We start from the raw sequence: 27,412 nt of genomic DNA, 5'->3' as shown, positions 1-27,412 counted from the left end.
CATTTAAGATCATGGGTGATGATCACATACACAGCACAATAGTCATGTAATATCATCTTAGCGCTACTGGGTGTTTTGTAACAGGTCAAATCATGTATGTGACTCAGATGTCATCTACGTGCCACGAGACCGTGTTAGCCCACTGACCTAAATCCTAGGCATTAGCTCAAGGAGCTACTGTAACATGCGTCTTCAGGTCTCAGACAAGGTTCAAATAAATTAGCTCAAACTAGCACTACGTGGCTAACCAACTTTGACAATGGTACCTCAACACTACATGTTAGGACCATGTGTTTGCAGGTGGTGGTAGATATGTCTATACCTTGTGATAGCGTGGTTGTGGGGTAGCCGGAATCTTGGAGCTGGTAGGTGGGTAGCGTGGGCATGCCGCTGCCTGGGAATCCGCCCGGCAACAGGTGATTGAACGCCGCCAGCTGATTGGCTCCCGCTTGCTTACGCCACCTGGCCCGTCGGTTGCTGAACCACACCTAGAGAGACAGAGGATTTTCATGAATGAATGGGAGACTGCACAGCAGGAAGGAGGAAAAGAAAAAGAGACAGAGAAAAAGAGAGAAAACAAAGACTTCAAAGATTAAAAGGGAGGGAGGAAGACCAAGGCAGAGAACCTGCAATTAACTGTTTAACTGTTCATTCAAACTGGTTGACCCAGTGGTATTTTGGGGGTGATAATCGCTAAAGCGTCAATCAAACACACTTAAATCTTAATTAACACCATCAGTGTGAGGACCCTACACACTATGGGCAAAATTACTGTTTAAAAAACACCTGCTTCAATTAACAGCGGCTTGCTGATTACTAGTTTCAGATGTGCTGGTGTTGGAATACATCAAATTATTAAATAATGGAACGGCTGGGTTGAAAGACTGATTCACAACGGTGCGTCCCAAATGGCACCATATTCCCTATAGTACACTACCTTTGAACAGAGATCTATTGGCCATTGTAAAAGTAGTGCATTAAAGGGAATAGGGTGCCATTTGGGGCAAAGACAAAATTAGATGAATTTGATGTGGAAATAGGTTTGGCTTAAGGTTTTGCCACTTTAATTGCGAAAGTATTCACCCCCCTTGGCATTTTTCCTATTTTGCTGCCTTACAACCTGGAATTAAAATTGATTTTTTGGGGGGGTTGTATCATTTGATTTACATAACATGCCTACCACTTTGAAGATGCAACATCTTTTTTATTATGAAACAAACAAGAATAAGACAAAAAAACAGAAAACTTGAGCATGCATAACTATTCACCCCCCAAAGTCAATACTTTGTAGAGCCACCTTTTGCAGCAATTACAGCTGCAAGTCTCTTGGGGTTTGTCTCTATAAGCTTGGCACATCTAGCCACTGGGATTTATGCCCATTCTTGAAGGCAAAACTGCTCCAGCTCCTTCATGTTGGATGGGTTATGCTGGTGTACAGCAATCTTTAAGTCATACCACAGATTCTCAACTGGATTGAGGTCTGGGCTTTGACTAGTCCATTCCAAGACATTTAAATGTTTCCCCTTAAACCACTCAAGTGTTGCTTTAGCAGTATGCTTAGGGCCATTGTCCTGCTGGAAGGTGAACCTCCGTCCCAGTCTCAAATCTCTGGAAGACTGAAACAGGTTTCCCTCAAGAATTTCCCTGTATTTAGCGACATCCATCATTCCTTCAATTCTGACCAGTTTCGCAGTCCCTGCTGATGAAAAACATCCCCACAGCATGATGCTGCCACCATTATGCTTCACTGTGGGGATGGTGTTCTCGGGGTGATGAGAGGTGTTGGGTTTGCGCCAGACATAGTGTTTTCCTTGATGGCCAAAAAGCTAAATTTTAGTCTCATCTGACCAGAGTACCTTCTTCTATATGTTTGGGGAGTCTCCCACATGCCTTTTGGCGAACACCAAACGTGTTTGCTTATTTTTTCTTTAAGCAATGGCTTTTTTCTGGCCACTCTTCTGTAAAGCACAGCTCTGTGGAGTGTACGGCTTAAAGTGGTCCTATGGACAGATACTCCAATCTCTGCTGTGGAGCTTTGCAGCTCCTTCAGGGTTTTCTTTGGTCTCTTTGTTGCCTCTCTGATTAATGCCCTCCTTGCCTGGTCCGTGAGTTTTGATGGGTGGCCCTCTCTTGGCAGGTTTGTTGTGGTGCCATATTCTTTCAATTTTTTTATAATGGATTTAATGGTGCTCCGTGAGATGTTCAAAGTTTCAGATATTTTTTTATAGCCCAACCCTGATCTGTACTTCTCCACAACTGTGTCCCTGACCTGTCTGGAGAGTTCCTTGGTCTTCATGGTGCCGCTTGCTTGGTGTTGCCCCTTGCTTAGTGGTGTTGCAGACTCTGTATATATATGTGACAGATCATGTGACACTTAGATTGTGCACAGGTGGACATTATTTAACTAATTATGTGACTTCTGAAGGTAATTGGTTGCACCAGATCTTATTTAGGGGCTTCATAGCAAAGGGGGTGATATGCACGCACCACTTTTCCGTTATTTAATTTTTAGAATTTTTTGAAACAAGTTATTTTTTTCATTCCACTACACCAATTTGGACTATTTTGTGTATGTCCATTACATGAAATCCAAATAAAAAACTGTTAAAATTACAGGTTGTAATGCAACAAAATAGGAAAAATGCCAGGGGGATGAATACTTTTGCAAGGCACTGTAGATGAAGGGGGGGAGACTGGTTAAAGAAGGATTTTTAAGCCTTGAGACAATTGAGACATGGATTGTGTATGTGTGCCATTCAGAGGGTGAATGGGCAAGACAAAAGATTTAAGTGCCTTTGACCGGGGTATGGTAGTAGGTGCCAGGTGCACTGGTTTGTGTCAAGAACTGCAACGCTGCTGGGTTTTTCACATTCAACAGTTTCCCAAGTGTATCAAGAATGGTCCACCACCCAAAGGACATCAAGCCAACTTGACACAACTGTAAGAAGCATTGGAGTCAACATGGGCCAGCATCCCTGTGAAACGCTTTCGAGTCCATGCCTGACGAATTGAGGCTGTTGTGATGGCAAACGGGGGAGGTGCAACTCAGTATTAGGAAGGTGTTCCTGATAAACAAACGTGTCTTTGAGCACCTAGTCAATGTTGTCTCAAACTGCGGCCATCAAGACAAACACACGTCAGACACTCAAGGGGAACATGAATCTTGTCATGCCTCTAAAATGGGCAGTAAGGGATCTTTCCCCTCCCTAACCTACCTATGTGTGTTTAAACCAACCAGTTAAAGGCTCTGGGCTTGTGCACAGACGTAGGATCTTAATTTGAGCCAGTTTGCTACAGCAGGAAAATAATCCTGCACCAACAGCAAATGTGAATTATTATGTGAATTATGATTCATTGAAATTTGTATAGGTGTTGATCTATTTTTCGTAAGGGAAAATCAAGTCTGAAATTTCAAAGTGGAAATTACAAACTTAAGGAGCCTTTTAAAACCTCAAATACACTACAAGTTTTAAATGTCCTGCATTGCAGGAAAGTTATCCTGCAACAGGGTGATCAAATTAAGATCCTAAATCTGTATGTATGTTTGTATATATGCGGTAGGAAAAAGCAGGCCTGTGTCATTGATCTATGGCTTTTGGGGCCAATTCATCAACACTTAATACACTGTCTGTGCAGTTAATCTCCTGTTGTCTCCCAAATGGGCCGGACCATTGAGAGGGCCGCTGAAACAAGGATACAATGGAGGCTTGGCTTGAATGGGCCACAAAGAGGCCTTTTAAACAGGCACTCTCAGCCCCAGCAATGCTGCCTTTCAGCTGGCTCGCATGGATCAACGGATGGATGGCCTGGGACAGGGATGCACATTTGTGCTCCGCTGCTCACACACACACACACACACACACACACACACACACGCGTCCATATGGCTTGGCCAGATCGGGTCTGAAACACAGATGCTTCTCTTGCGTGATTGCAGAATAACATTACTGTGAGAGAATCCTAACTTCAGATAAGTGTGTCGAACTCCACATCTACACACCATTCTCCCATAGACATCAATTAATGACTTATGCTTAGCAAAAAGTTTAATCTCATTTTCAACCTACAGTATATGCAAAAGTGATAGGCCCAAACTGATATATGCAAAGGTGTTAGGCCCAAACTGATATTCCAGGTGCTTCTGGCTCAGCAGGACTTCGGCCTCACCCACTCCCCCAGCTATAGCTCTTCCAGCCCCCCTATCCCTCTTGTATTGTCAGCTTCCCTCTCCACTCCCATAGGCCCAGATTAAGCAGATTGGTAAATGAAAGAGCAGTGCATGGCTACAGGCACAAATGACCCCTCTTTCAACTCCACAGGACACTAATTGCTGGGTCTTAATTAAACGTGGCTAGTAAAAGAGAAAAGCCTTGTACAAGTACGGGCCTACACGCAGATGGATAGCCTACACACCACACCCGAACACGCACGAGCATGCACAGACACACACATGCCCACACACACACACACGTGCTCGCACTCACGCGCTCACACATACATGCACACACGCACACAATATGAGAATTAAAGTGAGTGAAAGTACACACACACCACCTATACTTTGCCCCAGGCCACCCACTTTCTTCCTCTCCTCACTGACTACATTTGAAGTTTTACATTTGTGCAAATGAAAAACATGCCTTTCAAGTGTAGAATATAATTTGGAGTTCTATTTTCGAAGGGTAGACTCTAATAATTACACTAGGCAGTGTTTGCCCTAGGTGCTAAGAGTGAGAGGGATGAGCTAAGACACTTTTCGATTCACCAACCTTTTCCCTGCTTCACTTAAGAATCACCACCAATGGCAGCCAGTTAGCAACACCAATGCTAACACTGACACTGTAACGTGTGTATTATCAACGATGTACAAAAGATTCACTACAACTGAATCTCATACATACAACTGATTTAATACAACTGCATAAGACATTCATGACAGGTTTTACGTCCACTCCTTATGAATAAAATCATTACCGAAAGAATTTAAGTCACATTGTAGGTTTTATTTCTATTTTTCACTGTGTGTTTACTGTAAGACTGCTCTGTGTGAGTGCGGCTGCAGGGCTCAGCGGATTTCCTAAGAGGCTTGCTCTGAGCACCACCAGCCACTGAGAAGGACTTGATACTCTGCTCTGGAATCTGACTGCAATGTCACCTTGGAAGGATCTCTCTCTCTCTCTCTCTCCCTCTATCTCTCCCTCTCTCCCTCTCTCCCTCTCTCTCTCTCTCTCTCTCTCTCTCTCTCTCTCTCTCTCTCTCTCTCTCTCTCTCTCTCTCTCTCTCTCTCTCTCTCTCTCTCCCTCCCTCTCTCCCTCCCTCTCTCCCTCTCTCTCTCTCCCTCCCTCCCTCTCTCCCTCCCTCTCTCCCTCCCTCTCTCTCTCCCTCCCTCCCCCTCTCACTCTCTCTCTCTAAATAAAGACTGTAGTAAATTCCCTAGCTTAGCTCATGACAGAGCTAAAAACCATTCTGTTCTATTTTCGTGTGTTTGTATACCTGCCTACATGTGTGTGCGTATGTTCTCCAGTTGGGGAGATATCGTCTGGGATTACTGTTGGGCTAGCTGGCGGGGGGAATGACCGGGAGACGGGCGCGATGACGAGTAAAACCTGGATAACGTGATTGAATTTCACAGCCAAAAAGTCCAACATAACAGCGACTAAGAGGCATGAAAAAGACCAACATCAATCTCTTCTCTCTCTCTTGCAGTAGCCTCTTCTCTGTCTCTCTGTAGCTCTCTCTCTCTCTCTCTCTGTAGCTCTCTCTCTCTGTAGCTCTCTCTCTGTAGCTCTCTCTCTCTCTCTCTCTCTCTCTCTCTCTCTGTCTGTCTCTCTCTCTTGCTGTCTCTCTCTCTCGCTGTCTCTCTCTCTGAGAATGAGAGATGTGAATGGATAGGAGGTATGGTTTGGCCCACCATCACAATTCACAAACAAGTGCAGGGGGCTGAAAGTGACAGATTGTGTCTTTAAGGCAGAGATAGTGGTCTGGTTCTAGGTGGCAGGGTGAGGGCGAGGGAGCTGAGTTTTTTTTATTATTATTTTTTGGGGAGAGTGAAGGGCTGAGGTTACATGACATTGGCATCCAGAGGTCAAGCCCTGATAGAGGGCCACGGGGCATCTCTCTCTCTCTCTTTCCACTGGAGATGGGGAGACACACAGAGATATGCTGTTTTACTGCCCACAGATGGTCCACATGAACCAGGGCACACACACATATACTCACACACACGAAACACACACGTGCAGACATATACGCACATACAAACAAACTCATGCACGCACACACACACACACACATATACTCAGACACACATGTAGACACACCCACTCACATACACATGTAAACACACACAAACACACACACACATGCAGAGACACACCACACACACACACACAGTCACAAAGATGCTCATGTTCTTCCTATTCATGGACCTCATCTCATTTTGGTAGGGTATTCCCATTCTTAATGTCTTGTTAGAAAAGTATAGGCCTCGATTGTGTCCAGAGTTCTCTGGATTCCTTAGGGTTTAATGAGACACCACTCTACAACAGGGGGAGTGACACAAGTAACCTGGCAACGATGGTCACAGATCAGAACAAAAGACCAAGAGAGGATTTTCCCAGTTAGCCCCAGACTGATCATAGTCTCTCTCTCTCTCTCTCTCTCTCTCTCTCTCTCTCTCTCTCTCTCTCTCTCTCTCTCTCTCTCTCTCTCTCTCTCTCTCTCTCTCTCTCTCTCTCTCTCTCTCTCTCTCTCTCTCTCTCTCTCTCTCTCTCTCTCTCTCTCTCTCTCTCTCTCTCTCTCTCTCTCTCTCTCTCTCTCTCTCTCTCTCTCCCTCCCTCCTTCCTTCCTTCCCTGTTTCTCTCTCCCTGTATCTCTCTCCCCCGTGTTCGATCTCTCTGTCTGCTAGCCGGGTTGGTGCTATGCTAATTAAAGTAGCTGGGAGTGTGAATCGGGGAGTGGAGGGGCGGATTAGGCCGATAAGTATCAGGAGTAAAGAGAGACTGAAAGAAATTCATTTAAATTCTAATAATAAACCCCTCTGTTTGAACACCAGCGCGGGTACACTGCCACTGCTTCCAACTCTACAGTCGACACAAATCCCATTTGTTCTTTTGTGGCGCACAAAACAAATGACTCGGAGGAGCAGCTTTGACTTGACTCTGAACGGTAGCAGCAGGGCAAGTTGCACTACAAGGCTACAAAGCTTTAGGCCTAGAGCTCCGTTGTCAGCGAGCTCCACTACCGAGGTGATCTAAGCGAGTCAAGGTATCGCCGTATCTAGGTATTATGATATACTTTGAAACCGTGTATTGTTGATTTGATGTATTTATGTATGGAATGAATAAGTAATGCAGTGAAGTATGAGTTAGGCTAATACATATTACGTGTAGGTGTAATGTGGAGGAGTATAACAATTGTGGGAAAATCTGGATTTTTATTTGACAATTCGCATGTAAGGGGTATAGCTAATCATTGATATACATTCTCAATTTCCATATCCCCTATTAACCGTGTGGTCAACACAACTGGAATACAGCCACCACTCCAGCCTCACAAACCTGTCACTCCCATTGACAGAAAACATCAATTTTCTGTGTGACTGGGAATCATGTTCTTTATCGCTGTCTGTGGGTTGGAGAGTGTGGTTATGTTGTCAGCAGGGGAACATGTGTACAGTATCTGGGGAGTGTGTGTGTGTGTGTGTGTGTGTGTGTGAGTGTGAGAGAGAGCGTGCATGCGCCTGGTTTTCAGTAAGACAGGTAGCCATGGCTCATTCCTAAAGATCTGGAAGTACTCATCCCTGTCGTTGGGCTAGATACATATCAGTGCCGTTCATTTGTCAAACAGAGACTGTAAAAGTGTGTGTGTGTGTGTGTGTGTGTGTGAGAGAGTGAGTGAGTGAGTGTGCGTGTGTGTACATGCGTGTGTGTGTGCGTGCGTGTGTGGAGAGAAGCTGTTGGTTTGATGTAATTACGGAGTGGTGGTGGCTGATGAAGACAGATGGGCTGTTTGTTTCTCTCTCTCTCTCTCTCTCTCTCTCTCTCTCTCTCTCTCTCTCTCTCTCTCTCTCTCTCTCTCTCTCTCTCTCTCTCTCTCTGTCTCTCTCGCTCTCTCTCTCTCTCTCTCGCTCTCTCTCGCTCTCTCTCGCTCTCTCTGTGTGTCTCTCTCTATGAGAACCACATGAAATGAGAAATCTGTTGATGCTGAAGACTTCCCCCTCTCATAGAAGCCTCCCCCCATCACACACATACACACCACAGCAGCCCTGTTTCTCACCCTCTCTCAGACATCTGGATACCATGTCAGGCAGGCAGGCAACAGCTGCACCCAGCCAGGTCAACAACCAGGCCACGGGGTGCTGCACAAGCTAAGAGGCTCAGGCCACCTTTGTCTACCCTCTCCATTGGCTCCTCAGGTGCCTGACTCTAGGCCCCCTAGGTCCCTGTCTGCACTGTCGAGGGCTTGCATTAAAAGAGATACCCCAGAAGCACCGGGTGTCTGACTCGTTCAAAACAGCCCCACTCAGTGGGTGCCCTGAAGGGAGCCATTTTTAACACGCTCCGAGTCATGACTGGGAGTCAATGGTGCTCAGCTTCTGGTCCCGTTAATCATCTCCCATGAACCACTTTACTTTGAATGAGCACTAATTGTGATTGGCACATTAGGTGTCAGAAGTGGGATCCCAATTGGTACATCCAATTAGTTTCTAAGACGTACAGTAGAGTACTAACTCAGGTGGGACCTTCTTCTTCAGTTTCTTTGTGGATGGAGGACTGAAAGAAGCCCTTTGTTACCGTAGAGTTCGCCCCATGGAACCCACCCTGGAAGGGGAGTATGCTGTTATATTTGGCAGAGATGTGTTTTAACTTGGGGTCCAGTCAGTAGTTGACTGATGTCTCTTGCATGGTCAGTTGTATATTCAAGGGTGATGGAAAAGAGTACAGAAACTTCTAAGACTTTGTCCTGGGTATACCAATAATTGACTTCAGCTCAATGTGGACAAGATTTAAAAATATGACATTTGTGTCTCACCCTCATCCATCCATCCACCCAGCCTCCCATCCATCCATCCACCCAGCCTCCCATCCATCCATCCACCCAGCCTCCCATCCATCCATAAACCCACCCAGCCATCCATCCTCGCAATAAGAGAGCACGCATGACATCCGACAAAGAACAATTTCTCAATCTTTGGAATCGCTTTGTCCATTGGCCAAACTGTAAACTACATTTGCAATCTTTGTCCACAAACATGTGTGTGAGCACTACATATTGTGTGAGCACTACACAAGCACAACATAGTTCTTTATGTTATTTTCATGTCCTGGACATTTTTTTCAGTGACCTTTTCAAAAATTACATTTGCACTGACCTTATTGAGATTTTTTCAAAGCCTCCCAGAATTGGATTATAAGGAAAGTCGCCTAACGGAATTACTGCCACAATTCAAATACCTCAGGCTTTCACATGACATAATTTAGCCGCATTATTGACAAAAAAAGAAAAATGTCCCTTTTTGTCATATTTTTACTTGAATCAGTCAGTGAGCTATAAATACGTATAATGGCCAAATTCCCCCGTGGGGATTGTACTAAGAGAATGGGACATTGAGCTGACCTACTAACATGGCTGAAAGCTAAACAGAGCCTCTGATATGGACTGCCAACAACAATCACATCACATGATCCGTGGCTGACCAATCCCACTGTCCCAATGATGTTTGCTTTTAAGACAGGAAAAAGATGACACCAAATGCTGTTCAGTATGGAAGTCCAGAGAGGACATATGAACACAATATAATTTTCTCGTGATCACGTCATAATAAAGTTGTTTTGTCGAGATCACGAGATAAACTCTATAAATAGGAGTGGACGTGTTGATGATAGATTGTCAGTATGGCTGAGGCGGCAGAGCCCACGGTGGATCAGCGCATCCACTTTCATTTTGATCAGTGATTAACCCAGGCAGAAATTGCATTCTGTCTGTCAGTTGTAGATGGCTTCCAGTTTAGGCTCCAATACAATCCAATTTTAAAGACATGTAAATGTATGGTTGCACTACTATTTTAAATGGATTGAATGTGGAATGCTCAGTGCAAGAAAAGTTAACATTGAGGTCTGTTGTTGCAGACTACCAATGAAAGTTTACCAAAATTCACCAGACTACCAATAAAATTGTAATTTAATCTTCATTAATAGTTTTAACAGGGAGGTTGGCCTGTCAATAGCAGCAAAAACACAGTCACAAACAACAATTAACAAGTAGTACAAAAATATACAGCTGACAGTATGGCTGTATCCTGACTGGTTGCATCACCGCCTGGTATGGCAACTGCTGGGCCTCCGACCGCAAGGCACTACAGAGGGTAGTGCGTACAGCCCAGTACATCACTGGGGCCAAGCTTCCTGCCATCCAGGACCTCTATACCAGGCGGTGTCAGAGGAAGGCCCTCAAAATTGTCAAAGACTCCAGCCACCCTAGTCATAGACTGTTCTCTCTGCTACCGCACGGCAAGCGGTACCGGAGTGCCAAGTCTAGGTCCAAAAGACTTCTCAACAGCTTCTACCCCCAAGCCATAAGACTCCTGAACAGCTAATCATGGCTACCCGGACTATTTGCACTGCCCCCCACCCCATCCTTTTTACGCTGCTGCTACTCTGTTAATTATTTATGCATAGTCACTTTAACTCTACCCACATGTACATATTACTTCAACTACCTCAACTAGCCGGTGCCCCCGCACATTGACTCTGCACCGGTACCCCCCTGTATATATAGCCTCCCTACTGTTATTTTATTTTACTTCTGCTCTTTTTTTCTCAACACTTTTTTTGTTGTTGTTTTATTTTTACTTTCTTTGTTAAAAATAAATGCACTGTTGGTTAAGGGCTGTAAGTAAGCATTTCACTGTAATGTCTGCACCTGTTGTATTCGGCGCATGTGACCAATAACATTTGATTTGATTTGATTTGATTTGAAGTGAATCACATGTTGAAGTATCTAAATATTCCAACATGTCATGTAGGCTACAGTCTATTTGTCATTTCAGCCACAAATGATGCATGAGGTCCAATTTGTAAGTCGCTCTGGATAAGAGCGTCTGCTAAATGACGTAAATGTAAATGTCCACACAAAAACATAAAACACAAGTAACAAAACACTGATACACTGACAGACAAGGACAGTCACACAAATGTTAAATACAACGATATAAACAATATAACTAATATAACTAATAATATATGTGTAGATTGTGTGTGTTAGAGTGTGATAGAGTTTGTCTGTGTGTGCGTGGGTTTGTGTGTCATTTCACAGTCCCCAATGTGCCATGAGATGTTGTTTTATCCATTTTTTAAAGGTAATTTTGCGTTTTGCTTGAGTAATTGGAGATGGGAGTTCCATGCAATCATAGCTCTGTATAATACTGTATATTGCCGTGAATTCGTTTTGGACTTGGGGACTGTGAAGAGACCTCTGGTGGCATGTCTTGTGGGGTATGTATGGGATGTTTTCTCAATGACATTAAATTCAGCATTGAAAAAATACTCAAGTTTAAGTTTGTTCCACCTGAGCGAGTCTGACCACAAGTCAGAGACCACTATGATGACACACCAAATGCGTTTCATGGATCCTTTTGTTTTTCTTCTAATGCCTTTTAAAGGGAAAGTAATCCAAAAGTAACTGAAAGTAATCAGATTAGTTACTGAGTTTGGGAAATCCAGAAGTTACATTACTGATGAACATTTTGGACAGGTAACTAGTAACTGTAACGGATTACATTTGGAAAGTAACCTACCCAACCCTGCCAATATCCAACTGCAGCACAGAGGTGTGCTACCATGTCCAATGGGCATGAGGTGTCTGAAAACATGCGTTGTTTACGATTGTTCAAATTGAATGGTCAGAGACAAAGACTATCTCGTCGTCGAACTTCTGTTTGTTGCGTGTCGCAGTAGACTGGTGGTCCTAAAGTGAAACACTGGCCGCAGGGAGGAGTGAGACGAGAATGAGGACAGGACTCACGGCTAAAGGAGAGACACTCCTGGTCCATTCTTTTTCCTCTTCTTCTTCTTTTTTGTCTTAAAACAAGCCCTTGATTGATTCATGTTTCTGGTGGTGGACTAGGGGCTCCCGAGAGAGGGTGAGAGATCCTCTCTAATATGCAGTGAATTTTACAAGGAGCGGTGGGCTTGAAAGTGGTGGGAAGAAACGATCCCAGCCAAGAGTATGAGGAGTGAGAAATCCATCAGGAATGCAACCCCGACTTATCTCCCCCAAGCCCCCTCCTCACTCGGACCCAACAGCTGTTGCTATAACTCCACTGTATTTTCCCTTCAGTGTTACTTAGAGAAGGAAAAAGGAACTTACAGAGAACAGAGGTGTCAAAACGTACTTAAGTGTGAAGAAAGAACTGCTCTCTGGCCGGCTTGGAACAGCTGAAGTCTTGCGAGACCCTTTTACGTATGTCGGAATAAAAAAAATTGGACGCATTTGATAAATATGAAATGGGTGTGCGAAAACATTAGGCTTGAAAATATGGGGACGTGCGAGAAGAACGAGGATGGTGCCAGAAAATGCCAAAAGCGGTGCCAATCCTGGCTGAGAATCCCCCCACTACTGAGAAGGACATAGCTGCCATTGTGGATATCCACGGGAAACAGCCCGAAAAAAAAAAATGAAAACTACAAAACAATTGTCTGTGCCAAAAGAAATCCAGCAATAACACTCATCAACAACAACTGGGTGCTAAAGAAAGCCAACAAACACCATTGACTACTAAAAACCCTAAACCCTCCATAAACATCCAGCATTTAGCATGGTGCATAGGCCTACTCCACAGGCTAGTCATACAACAATATCACCTACATTGTGAGCTTTAGTTCCATGACATATGAAAAGCAAACTGTATCCCAAATTGAAATGGAATAATTGTTCTATTCATTTAACAGCCCCACTCTGCACTTATTACAGCCATGTTTGGATTACTGCACCCACCCCCCTCGCATGGATGCTCCACAATTACGGAATTTGGAAGGAAGGCCACAATGATGAAACATTCCAGCTATTTTGCATTCCACACACTGCATTACAGTAGATCTGATGACATCGTGTTGTGCTCTCAGACATCTCCCCTTATGGCTGACTCTCACACTGAAACCCATACTCACTCCCTACAGAGAGGACTAATCCTATAGGGTATCGTCATCCCCGCTGTGCTCTCTCAAGTGTTGAGGAGTAGGTGCTGGCTTTGACACGCTCTTCTGTTCTTCTTGACCCATAGACTCTCAGACAAGAAGGTACCTTTATGTGAAGACTTCTGAGCTTGTGATTAGTACTAGTATAGAGGTGTGTTGAATGTGTGTGTGTGTGTGTGTGTGTGTGTGTGTGTGTGTGTGTGTGTGTGTGTGTGTGTGTGTGTGTGTGTGTGTGTGTGTGTGTGTGTGTGTGTGTGTGTGTGTGTGTGTGTGCTGCGTGAGCAACTGAAGGAGCTGGAGAAGGCTTTTGAGAGGACACACTACCCGGACGTGTTGGTGTGCGTGCATGCGTCTACAGCATGTCCTACCTGTACACGGGCCTCTGTGAGCTTAGTCCTCTGGGCCAGCTCTTCTCTGGTGTAGATGTCAGGGTAGTGTGTCCTCTCAAAGGCCTTCTCCAGCTCCTCCAGCTGTTCGGCCGTGAAAGTGGTGCGACTGCGCCTCTGCTTCCTCTTCAGGGGAAGGTCTGGCTCCGACTCCACATCTGAGCCTTCGTCCATACGGCTACCTGCATCGGGGACAGAGACAGACAGTTGGTCTTCTTGTGTAATTCAGTCGACGGGATAAGTACTGATGGACACCGTACCATACTGTTGAAGGGAAATGCAGTTCACCAGTCTAAATTCACATGCATTCTTTTTACGTTGTTTATAAAACATTTATGGCAGTACCACTCCATTGAAAATGCATTTGACTGTATGATTTCTATTAAAACTTTAAGCCAAGCCGGACAGATAAATGAACAATGAAAAGGAGCATACATTCTTGGTTCTTGGCTATGATGATGCAGATTGTTAACATGCATGACTGGTCATAGCAATCAAATGTCCAAATTACCTTTGTCATGTCATTTTATACCATTATAGCAGGTGGAATATCAAGGTTATGAAAGCATTATGACAACTTACGACGGCGAAAATGCATTCAAATGTACATATTTTGAGAAATCCATCACTATATATATATATGTCTACTGAAATATTACATTCAAATGGACATTTAGGTCATTGAGCAGACAAGCTCATCCAGACCGACTTGCAATCAGTGCGTTCAGGTATGTAAAACAACCACCTATCAATATCAAGTAAAACCTTCAAAACACAATTAAAATGTTCCTTAAAATAGCAGTTTTCTACAGTAACAACCATGGAGAGATGTTGTTCACAGAGGGAGGCAGTGGTTAATTGATGGGGAGGATGGCTGTGTCCTCCAGTGACATGCCCTCCTATGGCTCACTCTAAAGGGAATACGACTGCATTTACTTCACTGTGTGGTTATTTATATGAGATCCTTTTCTGTCAACACAATCCAGCATCAGTACACAGAATGCCCTGGGGCGGGTAGCTCAGATTGGAGGGGGGCGCTAATCTCTCCAGACCACCTTGGCGATCCGTGTAGCACTATTCTTCCACCATGGCCTGGGGCTCAGCGCGACAACAAACTGGCAGCGTGTAAATATTGCCAATATATTATTGTGTGGCGGGGATTGAATGAAATTAGTGCCACACAATATACAATATACCCATGCTGGTGTTTTAAAATAACCACAGTGGCAGATTATCGGCTACGTACAGCCATCGGTTTTAATTACGGTTCGGCTTCAGCATTGTGCTGGGGGAGAGCATGCGAAGGATAAACTGCGAAGTTGTGACGCCATTGTCTCTAATGAAATGTGTAAATAGGGGTGTAAATAGAGCAAGTGGTTACTGGTAATGTGATGCCGTATGCATAGAATTACATATATCATTTAATAGGATCTCTGTGGCTGTACGTACACCAGTGACAACATGTGAGTGACTTCACAGTGGTGAGGTTCCATACATGCTGTTTCAAATTAAATGTAAGCTATTTCACCAAACACATTCATTCAGGTTGGCCAGTTGGACACGATTGAATGTCGACACACTACTCAACACACTGTGCCACTATCAAACCATATTCATAATGATAATAATGCATTCTTTAACTGTATCAAAAACACTCATGTTCGAAGTGGACACAGTGTACACTTGAGTACACACTGACAGTCAGGTCTTCCCGTCCCCCCACCCTTGCGGACAGTAGAGAGGGTCGACGAGGGTCCCTCTTTCTCATTTCCCTGGGTGTTTAAGGCTATATATATTTATTGACAGTGTTTGGGGGCAGTGAGTGTGCATGGGGGCTGATCCTTCTCCAAATGGCCCTCCACACCCCCGGCCGCCTGAAGAGGCTCAGCTCTCCAGACACAGGGCCCTAATCCTCCCCATGGCTTCTCCCTGCATTTAAGCCATTCCACATTAGGGATGGCTGCACAGCCGCCTCTCGCTGCTCTCATAGATATGCATGGAGCTAGGGATGGAGGAAGGAGAGGGGGGGAAAGAGGAGGATAGGAGAGGAGAGGGGAGATGAGAAGCAGAGCCTGCCCGGGGAGGAAGGGAGATAGAGGAGGAGGGGTAGAGGGGAGGGGGAAGAGAGGGGTGCAGGTCCCAGGCTGCCGCATCAGTGGCCAGGCGATTATGGGGGGAGTTGAGGCTGGTGGCAACGCTGGCTCTGCAGTGGCGGGGAGAGGGGATGGAGAGAATGAGAGAGAGAAGGAGTGAGGGAGGGAGGGGAGAGTGGGATAGATGAGGGAGGTCAGTGTCCCTGCTTCCTCCTTGCCTCCCTTTCAGCGCTGATACGCTTTAGTACCGTGCCTCTGACCCTGTTTGCCTCCACAGCCTTCCAGCCTACCAGGACTGGGTCTTAGTCTGGTCAGGGTCTGGTTGGGGTCTGGGTCTGGGTCTGTCTGACAGACATGCCTTCTCCCTTATGACAGACTCCTTTCTCTTTCCGCTGCTGTTTCGTGGCCTCAGCAACGCAGGGTGGTGCCTGGCCAGAATCTTTTTTTAACATTTGATTTATTTACCAATTTAAAAACAGAATTCAACCACACGTGGATACGCTGCATTTCAAATCATCAAGTGTAACACAATTCCTGTGCTACAGGAAAGGATGGCTATGGAGGAACCGTGACGGGCGCTCAAATCAGACCTCTCCGATAACAGGAAGTGACAACAGTCAAATGTGGACTCAAACTGGCAGGGTGATTCTGGACGATATTTCCATTCAGATCTCGGAATGACGGCTGTGAATCTACATTCGTGTCACTGTCACTGATTATAAACTCATTCAGAATCCTCAGATGATGTCCTACAAAGCAGGATGAATGTGTGTGCTTGTGCGTATGGGTGGTTGGTTGGGCATATGGGTGGGTGAGTATGCATGTATTTGTGTGTGTGTATGTGTGTGTGTATGTGTGTGTGTGTGTACCATGTGAAACCTGGGAGGTTTTCGAGTAACAGATGTGATGAGAAGCGTTGAGGTACTTGAGAGGGTTAGCAGGGCTGTATAGTAATAATGTGTCAGATTGGGCCTCCTGTCTGCTCCTTTCTAGTGCTCTGATGAAAGCCCTGGGGGGACAATTGAGAAGTGCAGAACCTGGGTGTGGCATTCAACTCTTACAGCTCTAACGCCAACAGCACTAATAAACTTCAACACTGCGAGAAAAACAACGCTGGTATGCATTTAAAGGCTTCAAAATACTTATTGACTTCGGTAATGACACTTGACACTTCTAGATACAGTAGTCTTACTCTGAATATTACTGTCATCAAGACACATAGGCCAGGAATGATGCAAGCATCTCTGGGCATTAGCCATAGGAGCGTATGGGTGGATGCACATTAATTCTATGCATTTGTTTGTTCATGTGACTTTATTCCTGTGAAGTGAAGTGAAGTGCCACGAAAAAATGACCAAACACACAAGAAATAAAAGGCTCATCAACCTGGTTTGGACTCTGGGCAGGCTCGGTGGTTTAATTAAACAAGGAATTATGGGATTAGATGGAGACTCTCATTACAGGCCACTGGAGGAGTCTCACGGTGGATGTCTTTTTGTCTCTCCCCATCCTCACACCCCCTCACACCCCCAAAAGCTCACGCTTGAGAATTCTCAACAGATTACATGTGGCCGCAGGACATGAGGCCGCATTAATTAAATAAATTCCTAGTGCCAATTTCCTTCACATAAAGATTTTTTTAGTTTTTTTAAGTGGCCAATAGATTTTTAAGTAAAGATCTACACATAAATCGTATATCCCTTTATTGTTGTTTCGGGGGAGGTTTTGGGGGGTTGGTGCAAAGCGATTTGCCGTTAACTCGCCATGACAACATTTGAGGCCGGTGCAGTGGGCCTACAGATCACTTTCCAGAGGCACCTTGGAGTACTCGGGGTGGCTGGTGGCTGCAGCCTTTCGTTCCACAGACAGCATGGAATTTATTTGTTCCATTCTGCATGTTGTTGGATTTAGGGAGGATAGGGGGAGGGGCAGAATGGCACAGTATCCATCCTCTCTTTGCATCACTTTGTTTACCCTCTCGCTCTCCCTCTATGTCTCTCTCTCACCCTCTCTCTTTCCCTCCCTCTCTCTCTTCCCCCCCCCCCCTCTGTGTCCCTCTCTCTCCGTGTCCCTCTCTGCCCCTCTCTCTCTCTCTCTCTCTCTCTCTCTCGCTCTCTCTCTCTCTCTCTCGCTCTCTCTCTCTCTCTGTCATCCCACATGATTATCTGTGAGAGGATTTGGCCCAATGTCAGAGACCGATCTTCTTCATGTTTTGAATCACCTTACCACCTAAGTTCCCCCCCCCCCCTTCTTTCTCTCTCTTTCTCTCTCTCAAATGTATTTTTCTATGTTATTGTGTGTTTGACTAAACAGAAGCTGAGGCGACGAATCTAAACATGCAGTGAAGAGGCTGGCAAGGTGTTCCACCACCACACCTCCACGCTGTGTTCTGATCTGACGGCAACATCCTTAACGTCGCTTTACACCCCGTGTCACATGACCGTGGCGAACAATGACCGCCAAATGAAACGAAATAAAGTTTGACAGTAGCCCACTGGAACTGGAAAGTCAGCGCCTCTCTGCCGATAATGGAAAGGGAGATTATGGTAATGAAGCAGACGCTGCTGGTCGATAGAGAGACTCAACCTGGACCTCATCTTTGTCTCTACGCCAGATCCCATGATTGGCATGCTAGGTCTTATCACGCAAATAGGACCATGGCGAGGCAGACAAGCAGATCCCCACCCCCAATACAGGGGGACAACGGGCGAATGTGTCACGGCATAAATAAAAGACATATGCTGCCTGCCCAAGTGTTTTGGTTTCACTATGAAGAGCCAGTCTGTTACAGACAGTGCTAGGGCTGATTATAACGATGACAATTCTGCCTTTTGAATGGGATACATACAGTGGCTTCAGAAAGTATTCATACCCCTTGACTTATTCCACATTTTGTTGTGTTACAGTCTGAATTCAAAATGCATTACATTTATTTTTCCCTCACCCGTCTACACACAATACCCCATAATGACAAAGTTAAAACATGTTTTTAGAAATGTTTGCAAATGTATTGAAAATGAAATACATAAATATCTCACTTACATAAGTATTCACACCCCTGAGTCAATACATGTTAGAATCACCTTTGGCAGCAATTACAGCTGTGAATCTTTCTGGGTAAGTCTAAGAGCTTTGCACACCTGGATTGTACAATATTTACACATTATTCTTTATCAAATTCTTCAAGCTCTGTCAAGTTGGTTGATGATCATTGCTAGACAGCCATTTTCAAGTCTTGTCATAGATTTTCAAACTGATTTAAGTCAAAACTGTAACTAGGCCACTCAGGAATATTCAATGTCGTCTTGGTAAGCAACTCTAGTGTATATTTGGCCTTGTGTTTTAGGTCATAGTCCTGCTGAAAGGTGAATTTGTCTCCCAGTGTCTGTTGGAAAGCAGACTGAACCAGATTTCAATCTAGGATTTTGCCTGTGCTTAGTTTTATTCTGTTTCTTTTTATCCTAACAAACTAACATCCTAACATCCCTACACTCTTAGAAAAAAGGGTTCAAAATGGTTGTTCGGCTGTCCCCATAGGAAAACCCTTTCTGGTTCCAGATAGAACCATTTTCAGTTTCAGGTACAATTATTTTGGGTTCCATGTAGAACCCTCCAGGAAAGGATTCTACATGGAACCCAATAGGGTTTTACCTGGAACCAAAAAAGGGTTATTCAAAGGGTTCTCCTATGGGGACAGCTGAAGAACCCTTTTAGGTTCTAGATAGCACCCTTTGTTCTAAGAGTGTAGTCCTTGCTGATGACAAGCATACCCATAACATGATGCAGCCACCACCATGCTTGAAAATATGAAGAGTGGTACTTAGTAATGTGTTGTGTTGGATTTGCCCCAAACATAACACTTTGTATTCAGGACAAAAAGTTAATTTCTTTGCCAAGTTTCTTGCAGTTTTACTTTAGTGCCTTATTGCAAACAGCATGCATGTTGTGTAATATTTGTATTCTGTACAGGCTTCCTTCTTTTCACGCTGTCATTTAGGTTAGTATTGTGGAGTAACTTGTTGATCCATCCTGAGTTTTCTCCTATCACAGCCATTAAAATCTGTAACTGTTTTAAAGTCACCATTGGCCTCATGGTGAAATCCCAACCTGATCTCATAGTTTCACTTCGGGATTTGACATAATTGGATGAACATCGATTTTTTACCCATTAATTGCACGTGGTTACAGGGTTCATTCTGCGTGGTTACAGGGTTAAAACAGAAACAACTCAAAGGGTTAAGGTTAGGTATTCATTCTGAGTGGTTAAGGTTAGGGCTATGGTTTGGGGAAAGCATAAAACACTGTTTCCATTTAGTATCATCAAGTACTCTCCCTGCTTGCTAGACAATCACTCTGACTCTGCGTGTTTTGAGTTTGAGCCCAGAGCTGTGCCATAATTGTTTTATGTTTTTGGTGAGTGCCCAGGACGGCATACAGTGGGGAGAACAAGTATTTGATACACTGCCGATTTTGCAGGTTTTCCTACTTACAAAGCATGTAGAGGTCTGTGATTTTTATCATAGGTACACTTCAACTGTGAGAGACGTAATCTAAAACAAAAATCCAGAAAATCACATTGTATGATTTTTAAGTAATTAATTTGCATTTTATTGCATGACATAAGTATTTGATCACCTACCAACCAGTAAGAATTCCGGCTCTCACAGACCTGTTAGTTTTTCTTTAAGAAGGCCTCCTGTTCTCCACTCATTACCTGTATTAACTGCACCTGTTTGAACTCGTTACCTGTATAAAAGACACCTGTCCACACACTCAATCAAACAGACTCCAACCTCTCCACAATGGCCAAGACCAGATAGCTGTGTAAGGACATCAGGGATAAAATTGTAGACCTGCACAAGGCTAGGATGGGCTACAGGACAATAGGCAAGCAGCTTGGTGAGAAGGCAACAACTGTTGGCGCAATTATTAGAAAATGGAAGAAGTTCAAGATGACGGTCAATCACCCTCGGTCTGGGGCTCCATGCAAGATCTCACCTCGTGGGGCATCAATGATCATGAGGAAGGTGAGGGATCAGCCCAGAACTACACGGCAGGACCTGGTCAATGACCTGAAGAGAGCTGGGACCACAGTCTCAAAGAAAACCATTAGTAACACACTACGCCGTCATGGATTAAAATCCTGCAGTGCATGCAAGGTCCCCCCTGCTCAAGCCAGCGCATGTCCAGGCCCGTTTGAAGTTTGCCAATGACCATCTGGATGATCCCGAGGAGGAATGGGAGAAGGTTATGTGGTCTGATGAGACAGAAATAGAGCTTTTTGGTCTAAACTCCACTCGCCGTGTTTGGAGGAAGAAGAAGGATGAGTACAACCCCAAGAACACCATCCCAACCGTGAAGCATGGAGGTGGAAACATCATTCTTTGGGGATGCTTTTCTGCAAAATGGAAAGGACGACTGCACCGTATTGAGGGGAGGATGGATGGGGCCATGTATCACGAGATCTTTGCCAACAACCTCCTTCCCTCAGTAACAGCATTGAAGATGGGTCGTGGCTGGGTCTTCCAGCATGACAACGACCCAAAACACACAGCCAGGGCAACTAAGGAGTGGCTCCGTAAGAAGCATCTCAAGGTCTTGGAGTGGCCTAGCCAGTCTCCAGACCTGAACCCAATAGAAAATCTTTGGAGGGAGCTGAAAGTCTGTATTGCCCAGTGACATCCCCGAAACCTGAAGGATCTGGAGAAGGTCTGTATGGAGGAGTGGGCCAAAATCCCTGCTGCAGTGTGTGCAAACCTGGTCAAGACCTACAGGAAACGTATGATCTCTGTAATTGCAAACAAAGGTTTCTGTACCAAATATTAAGTTCTGCTTTTCTGATGTATCAAATACTTATGTCATGCAATAAAATGCAAATTAATTACTTACAAATCATACAATGTGATTTTCTGGATTTTTGTTTTAAATTCCATCTCTCACACTTGAAGTGTGCCTATGATAAAGATTACAGACCTCTACATGCATTGTAAGTAGGAAAACCTGCAAAATCGGCAGTGTATCAAATACTTGTTCTCCCCACTGTATATCAACGTCCTCAGGACCTTTTCAAATATCCGAAATCAACCTGTGTTCCTAGTGACCAGCCTGGAAATGTCCTTCCTCTCCAGTAACTGAGTTAGGAAGTATGCCTGTACTGTATCTTTGTAGTGACTGGGTGTATTGATACACCATCCAAAGTGTAATTAATAACTTCACCTTGCTCAAATGGATATTCAATGTCTGATTTTTTTTTTTGGTATCTACCCTTCTTTGCAAGGCATTGGAAAACCTCCCTGGTTTTTGTGGTTAAATCTGTGTTTGGAATTCAATGCTCAACTGAGGGACCTTACAGATAATTGTATATGTGGGGTACAGAGATCAGGTAGTCATAAAAAAATTATATTAAACAATATTTTTGAACACAGAGTGAGTCCATACAAATTATTATGTGACTTGTTAAGCAAATTTGTACTTATTTAGGCTTGCCATAACAAAGGGGTTGAATACTTATTGACTCAAGACATTTCAGCTTTTCATTTTTAATTAATTAGTAAAAATGTCTAAAAACATAATTCCACTTTGACATTATGGAACATTGTGTGTAGGCCAGTGACACACAATTTCAATTTAATCAATTTTAAATTCAGGCTGTAACACAACAAAATGTGGAAAAAGTAAAAGGATGTGAATACTTTCTGAAGGCACTGTTTAGCACAGAAATATCACATTCTACGTTCTGTATACACAGATGCACACGCACACACAAAAACAAATCTCATTAACACTTTAGGGTCAAAATTGAAGGCAGTTCTCCATTGTTGAAGTGATCGGGGACATTTGGATGATTAAATAACGATAGCTGTAATTCCATGTGAAATTTCTGGGGAGAGTGATACAATTTTGGGGAGGCTCTGCGTTTATCACCAAATTAGAGGCTAATTAAGTATCTGGGAGTGTGTACACTCCTCCAGGGTCCACAGAATTCTCCAATGCCATATGTTTGCACAAAAAAATACATTTGCAACCTTCCCTCTAATTGAGGAATCAATCTGAAACAGAAATCAAAACGAACATTAGCTAAATTGTCTCATTTGACTATAATTAAATAAGCCTGTTAATTAGCTATATTGGAGGCTGGTGTTTCCCAATGGGATCATATTGTTGTGATAAGAGCAATCAATTGGAGATACTGCTGCCTGTTAGGAAGTAGTGTGAGGAGGCAGCTAACGCTCTGCTACGCCACAGACCATACTGTATTTTGGTATTTCTATTTTTATTTCTGTCATTTAGCAGACACTCTTATCCAGAGCGACTTACAGGAGCAATTAGGGTTAAGTGTCTTGCTCAAGGGCACACCGACAGATTTTTCACCTAGTTGGCTCGGGGATTAGAACCAGCGACCTTTCGGTTACTGGCACAACACTCTTAACCACTAAGCTACCTGCCGCCCATTTCTAGATGAACAGTTCTAGCACATAGCGTCCGGTTACGATTCAACATCTCTTTGTGAAGTCCAAAGGGAGACAGAACATGACTGTCTTTCTTTTAGTCTCAGTGACACAAAGCCATTGACACATTGTCTAGAAAGATAGTGTACAATTACCCATGTAAAGGAAATGAACTACTAAATATAATATATAGTTATCATTAGGGCTGTCAAATGATAAAAAATGTTAATCAAGTTAATGGCATTGGTTTTCTGTAGTTAACTACGATTAATCGCAATTCGACCCTAATTAAATATGTTTTTATTTTAAACTATTTCCATTGGTTTGTTGGTATAATATATTTTGATTATAGAAAACAAAAAAATTAACTGTATTCTAAGACAACAATAACATATTCTACTGTATTCTAAGACAATAACAGCCAGGTCTGATATAAAAGTGAATGTAAAATATCATACAGCTATTAGATCTAGCCTAAGCTACTTCTTATCAATGTTCAACATGAACTAGTCACAAGCTGCTACTGTACTAGAATTGGGATAATTTGCTTTAATCTTTTGACCTGAGTAAGAACTACAACCAAAACAGAAGCTAAATGGAATGGAAGTTCTGTTCTGACTAAAATCATTGTGTTCTGGGCCTCCCGAGTGGCGCAGCGGTCTAAGGCACTGCATCACAGCGCTTGAGGTATCACTACAGACCCGGGTTTGATCCCAGGCTGTGTTACAACCGGCCGTGACCGGGAGTCCCATAGGGCGGCGCACAATTGGCCCAGCGTCGTCCGGGTTAGGGGAGGGCTTTACTTGGCTCATTGTGCTCTAGCGACTCCTTGTGGTGGGCCGGGCGCCTGCAGGCTGACTTCGGTCGTCAGTTGAATGGTGTTTCCTCCGACACATTGGTGTTAAGGAGTGTGGTTTGGCAGGTCATGTTTTGGAGGACGCATGACTCGACCTTCACCTCTCCCGGAGAGTTGCAGCGATGAGACAAGATTGAAATTGGGAGAAAAAGGGGGTAAAATACAGCAAACAATAAAATAAATTGTGTTGAATCTAGAGGCATTCAGCCATTCTTGTTTGATTAGCTAGCTAACGTTAACATAACTGGCTAGCTACTTCTGTGCAAATTACGTTTTTTTGGTTATCTAAAGAAACGCGTGGAAAAGTGTTTATGGTTTGAAGTTTTCCTTCAACTTTATTGCTCAAAGCTGAGCGCATAGTAGATGATTTCAGCTCCACAAAAGAAGCAGACAGCTCTACAGTAGCTGCTAGCTGTGTGAAAGATTCCAAAAGTTAACTCTAATTTACGTGTTAACTTTGACAGCCCTAGTTGTAATACTAGAGAACACGTTTTTTACGCACAGCATATCATGCTGTCATGTTGTATTACCCTACACATCAGCTTATAATATGTTTCAATCACCCTCAAATGTCACTGAGACAATGTTATCAATACTTTGTATTGACATTTGTGCGGGTATTATTAGCAGTGTATCATGAGCACGTTATTAATACTTTGTAAATACCCTGTACTTCTCTGCATTTAACACCTTAATTACTTTCATGGACTTTACATCAAGAGCGTATGTTTGTTCCCACAAGAGACATGTCTAATGTAAAGTAAATGTAAACATTGGGGAAACATCCATGGTTTGTTGACTGTTGACATGAGTTTGTTTGTCCCGGACGTCGACCAAGACAGAGGGACAAAGAGCGACAGAGCTCTGCAGAGAGCAGCATGCACTCATTATGGGTCATTCTGAAAAGCATATTAGTTCCAGTATATTTACAATCAAGCCCTACTTTCAGTTTTACACAAGCATTGACCAGTTTCAGCTAACTGAATAACTCCATGCCATGCGTCACTGTCTACAAAGCTTTTTTGATTTGATTCCTTCCTCAAGAATAACTGTGTATTGTCGTTGTCTATTTCGTGAACAAGTTTATCCTTATGCGTGTGTGCATTTTGTTGCCATTGTGCCACCCTTCTCTTTGTCTGACAATTTAAAGAGAGAGAGAGAAAAACACTGCAAAAACAGGCCATTATGCTGCGTTATCTCTGACATGCATCTGTTTCTCCACAGTCTCTCAGGCCTTGGGGCTAGATTTATCCAAACCTGCATCAACCCCCATTCGCTGCAAGAGATCTTAAGTTCACTGTACTCACTGTCTACAGAACACCACAGTGGATGGGATGCGAGAGAGGATGGATAGGGAGGATCAGGAGGACTCACTTCCTATGACATATCAACTTAATGGTCATTGCACCAAATTCATGTATGTAATAATAATGTTAATTCTCAAAGTTCTCTCTTTTGATTCACATTTGTCTCAATGTATGGTTGCGGTAATACTAAGGAGAAGAAGAAGAAGAAGAAGAAGAAGAAGAAGAAGAAGAAGAAGAAGAAGAAGAAGAAGAAGAAGAAGAAGAAGAAGAAGAAGAAGAAGAAGAAGAAGAAGAAGAAGAAGAAGAAAATAAGAAGAAGAAGAAGAAGAAGAAGAAGAAGAAGAAGAAGAAGAAGAAGAAGAAGAAGAAGAAGAAGAAGAAGAAGAAGAAGAAGAAGAAGAAGAAGAAGAAGAAGAAGAAGAAGAAGAAGAAGAAGAAGAAGAAGAAGAAGAAGAAGAAGAAGAAGAAGAAGAAGAAGAAGAAGAAGAAGAAGAAAAAGAAAAAGAAGAAGAAGAAGAAGAAGAAGAAGAATGTCCACCGAGTCTGTGTGAGGGACTCAGGGCCTCCCAGTCCTTTCAGGTCCAATAGAAACAGCACCTCAGGGGGCCGCTTGGCCCTGAAAAGAGAGCCTGACAACCCAGCAGAGCTCTGTGGGGCATCAATAAACGCTGACATATTGACTCTCCGTAGCCGAACAGCACACCTAAGTGCTGACTGCATATTAAACCATTAAAAGGTCGGGACAGAGCATGGACTGCACCAAGTGGGTTGGAGGATGGGTGGGGTATGGTGGTGGAGGAGGGTTGCAGGAACGTAGGGCTGGTATAATGTTGGGAGGGGGGGAATAGAGCAGTGTTTGGAATTTAGCACCTAAAAGATGTATGTCTTGAGGAAATGTAAGCCTAAAGGTTGCCCAATGTGTGATGCACCTCTATATGGCTAATTTAATTTGAAATTAAGTATGGGAGACAATAGAGGGAGCTAGTAATTTAACAACAACATGGAGGGCTTCAATAGATGTACAGTATTTGATCATAAACACATTACAAGTACTAGAGACTTATGGGAGTACTGTGGTTCGCAACAAATATTATCTCGGTATCTAAACCTCACACATAATACATACTGTACAGTCATCCTGAGGTGCACAGCTGTGTAACCACTCACACTTGCATGGAGGAAAAACCCTCCATTCCAATTGAATCATTTTCATTTGCTATTGAAACTGTGAACAATGACCACCCATTTTGAAAGGAAGCGCTGAGCTAACTTTGTCAACAGAAATTGGAAAGAGTGCTAAATTGACCTACCAGAATTAGGAAGGCTGCTTGGCGTTTGAAGAGCAGGTGTCAATTTTCCTGTACCCGACGGCGCTCTTTCATTTCCTGATATAAAGACCTCGCTAATTGAGGTCAAAGCGAAAGTAATACAATTATGAAAGAGCCACAAAAGGGAAGCTGGCAAACTCTGCCAATTGGCATCGGAATCTGATCCCCCAACAAACACCCTCAAATCCAAAAAATAGGCCAAACTAAACTGAAGCAGAGAGTAGGACCATGAATAAAAACCACAGACACTCCAAATAGAGTAGCCTACAAAGCTGTATTCATCCAACTCATCCAATATCCAATAAATAAGCCATCATCCCACAGTGACTGCAACACAATGACCACAATTGAGTAAAAACACACAAAAATGTATAGTTACACCAAAACATACAGTGAATGGTGGCATAGGTTGTAAGGTTTTGTTGAACTATACAGTATTTTTAATTTGTTCGTGTTTTAGAAATTTTAGCCAAGTAGAATAATTCAATCGTTCAGAACGAAAAGTCATGCATAGCTTAAAATCCACACCCCTAACACCAAACTACATTTTCCCATCCAAAATCCACAATATGCTGCTAATATTTCAGAGAATTCATTATATCATGGATATCATCACACACACACACACACACACACACACACACATACACTGTATAGGCTAGGACACAGCGTAGCCCGGCTCTGTCCTCTCAGTAGATGTTGTATAGAACTGGTATTGAACTCAATCCAGCCCTCACAAATACGTCCGCCTTATCAAGGCATTACGTCTTAGCAAACTAGCGGTTATTAAATGCAAAG

The 27,412-nt window shown here is 43.6% G+C and overlaps 1 protein-coding gene across 3 annotated transcripts in view; it reads right to left on the bottom strand.

The window, feature by feature from the left end:
- The window catches only part of LOC121538216 (paired box protein Pax-7), a 68,878-nt gene that overhangs the window by 24,236 nt on the left and 17,230 nt on the right, over positions 1–27,412 (bottom strand). For all 3 annotated transcript variants that reach the window (XM_041846041.1, XM_041846043.1, XM_041846042.1), the window contains 2 exons: positions 13,565–13,764; positions 323–488 (listed from right to left, as the gene is read on the bottom strand). In XM_041846041.1, the coding sequence (XP_041701975.1) occupies positions 323–488; positions 13,565–13,764 (366 nt within the window). The remainder of the gene's footprint in view (positions 1–322; positions 489–13,564; positions 13,765–27,412) is intronic.

This window comes from Coregonus clupeaformis, chromosome 24 (assembly GCF_020615455.1).
Source record: "Coregonus clupeaformis isolate EN_2021a chromosome 24, ASM2061545v1, whole genome shotgun sequence".
In the NCBI taxonomy this organism is placed as follows: Eukaryota; Metazoa; Chordata; class Actinopteri; order Salmoniformes; family Salmonidae; genus Coregonus; species Coregonus clupeaformis.
This window is presented reverse-complemented; position numbering and strand designations above follow the sequence as displayed.